Source organism: Otolemur garnettii, unplaced genomic scaffold (assembly GCF_000181295.1).
Source record: "Otolemur garnettii isolate 467f Iridium unplaced genomic scaffold, OtoGar3 scaffold00268, whole genome shotgun sequence".
NCBI classification, from domain to species: domain Eukaryota; kingdom Metazoa; phylum Chordata; class Mammalia; order Primates; family Galagidae; genus Otolemur; species Otolemur garnettii.
Window position 1 is genome coordinate 139,421 of NW_003852663.1, and position 1,714 is coordinate 141,134.

Consider the following 1,714-nt stretch of genomic DNA (forward strand, 5'->3'; position numbering starts at 1 on the left):
GTGGCATCACAGCTCACAACAACCTCCAACTCCTGGGCTCAGGCGAGTCTTCTGCCTCTGCCTCCCAAGTAGCTGAGATCACAGGTGCCTGCCACAGTGCCTGGCTATTTTTGGTTGCAGCCGTCATTGTTGTTTGGTGGGCCCAGGCTGGATTTGAACCCGCCACCTTAGTTGTATGTGGCTGGCGCCTTAGCTGCTTGAGGCACAGGCGCTGAGCTGGTCGTTTTGATTTTAATAACTTTAATTTTAAGGAGCTGTTATAAAATAGGAATACTGTATTTCTAAGTCCCATTTGCTGCCTTACTTTGTACAGTATTCGAGTCTATAAAATTTTAGTATAATATAGCAATTTGATTACTTCCTTGGAATTCATTTTAATGGTATGCTTTCTCTGGGATAGCCAGATATATAAAACACAGGTATCTAGCTAGCATTGATGACTTCTTTCATTGTGAAGTTAGTGTTTTGGTTAAGACTTGTTTTAGGCTGGGTGCTGTGGCTTATGCTTGTACTTCTAGCATTCTGGGTGGCCACGGAGGGAGGATCCCTTGAGATTAGGAGTTTGAGACCAGCCTGAGTAAGAGCGAGACCCTATCTCTACTAAAAACTGAAAAATTAGCCCGGCGTCATGGCAGGTACCTGTAGTTCCAGCTACTTGGGAAGCTAAGGCAGGAGGATGGCTTGAACCCAGGAGTGTGAGGTTGCTTGTGAGCTATAATGCTATGGCACTGTAGCCTGGGCAACAAAATGGGACACTCTCTGTCTGTCTGTCTGTCTGTCTCTCAAAAAAAAATTTTGTTTTGGTTATATCAGAGCTGCTTGACTACTACTGCATACCAATAGTGATTTCCTGGTTAATTTTCCGAGAATTATGATAATCAGGTATTATTAATATTTCATTTGCTCTATATTCTTGGCTTCCCTTCTGGTGCTACCTCCTTGATGTCTAAATTAAGAACAAGTAAACTTAGAGACCTGAGTATGCTTCCAGTGAAAATAAGCCATGCTATTCTATTAAGTATGACTGGTATGCCTAAGTTATAGGCACAAAAGAAGATAAATAGGAAAAGAAAAAGGGAGCAAATATTAGTGCAGGGAAGAATTGGGGAAAAGGTTATAAAAGAGAACGTCGGAAGTCGGAGGGGGTTGATTAAAATGTCTGATTACTCATTCCTTTATTTCCTGTAGCATCTTTCTGTGGCTCTTAGTGAAATTAAGGCCTGAATAAATGTTTAGTTTCGGTTTATGTTTTTGTTATTTTTTTCTTCTTGATACTTGTTTTCTCAGTTTATTAATGACCACAAAATTGAAAATGGCGAACTTTTATTTTATTTCAGGGAATGCAGCCTCATCTCCAGGCTTTGTTGTCGCTGTATAAGTCTTTTGCTCCTACCCTGATTTCTGTATCTTTGCCTGTAAGAAGGAAGGTAAGGGAGTAAGGAGAGATAAGCCATTGAGATTGAAATGTTATCTTTGGTGAAGTTAGCTTAAAGATTTGGATTAAAGTGTTTACAGCCTACTATTTTAAGATCTAGTATTGTGGCATTATTTGGGGAAACTTTTGGGGGGATTGGCACTTCGTACTGATCCCATTTGAAATGGTGTATTTAAGAGATTTTTTTTTTTTTTTTGAGACAGAGCCTCAAGCTGTCCCCCTGGGTAGAGTGCCGTGGCATTACAGCTCACAGCAACCTCCAACTCCCGGGCTCAAGCG

The 1,714-nt window shown here is 40.9% G+C and overlaps 1 protein-coding gene across 1 annotated transcript in view; it reads left to right on the forward strand.

The window, feature by feature from the left end:
- Nucleotides 1-1,714, forward strand: part of CENPI (centromere protein I) — a 109,633-nt gene that overhangs the window by 38,879 nt on the left and 69,040 nt on the right. Inside the window, exon 6 of the mRNA XM_003802969.2 lies at nucleotides 1,338-1,427. Within this exon, the coding sequence (XP_003803017.1) occupies nucleotides 1,338-1,427 (90 nt within the window). The remainder of the gene's footprint in view (nucleotides 1-1,337; nucleotides 1,428-1,714) is intronic.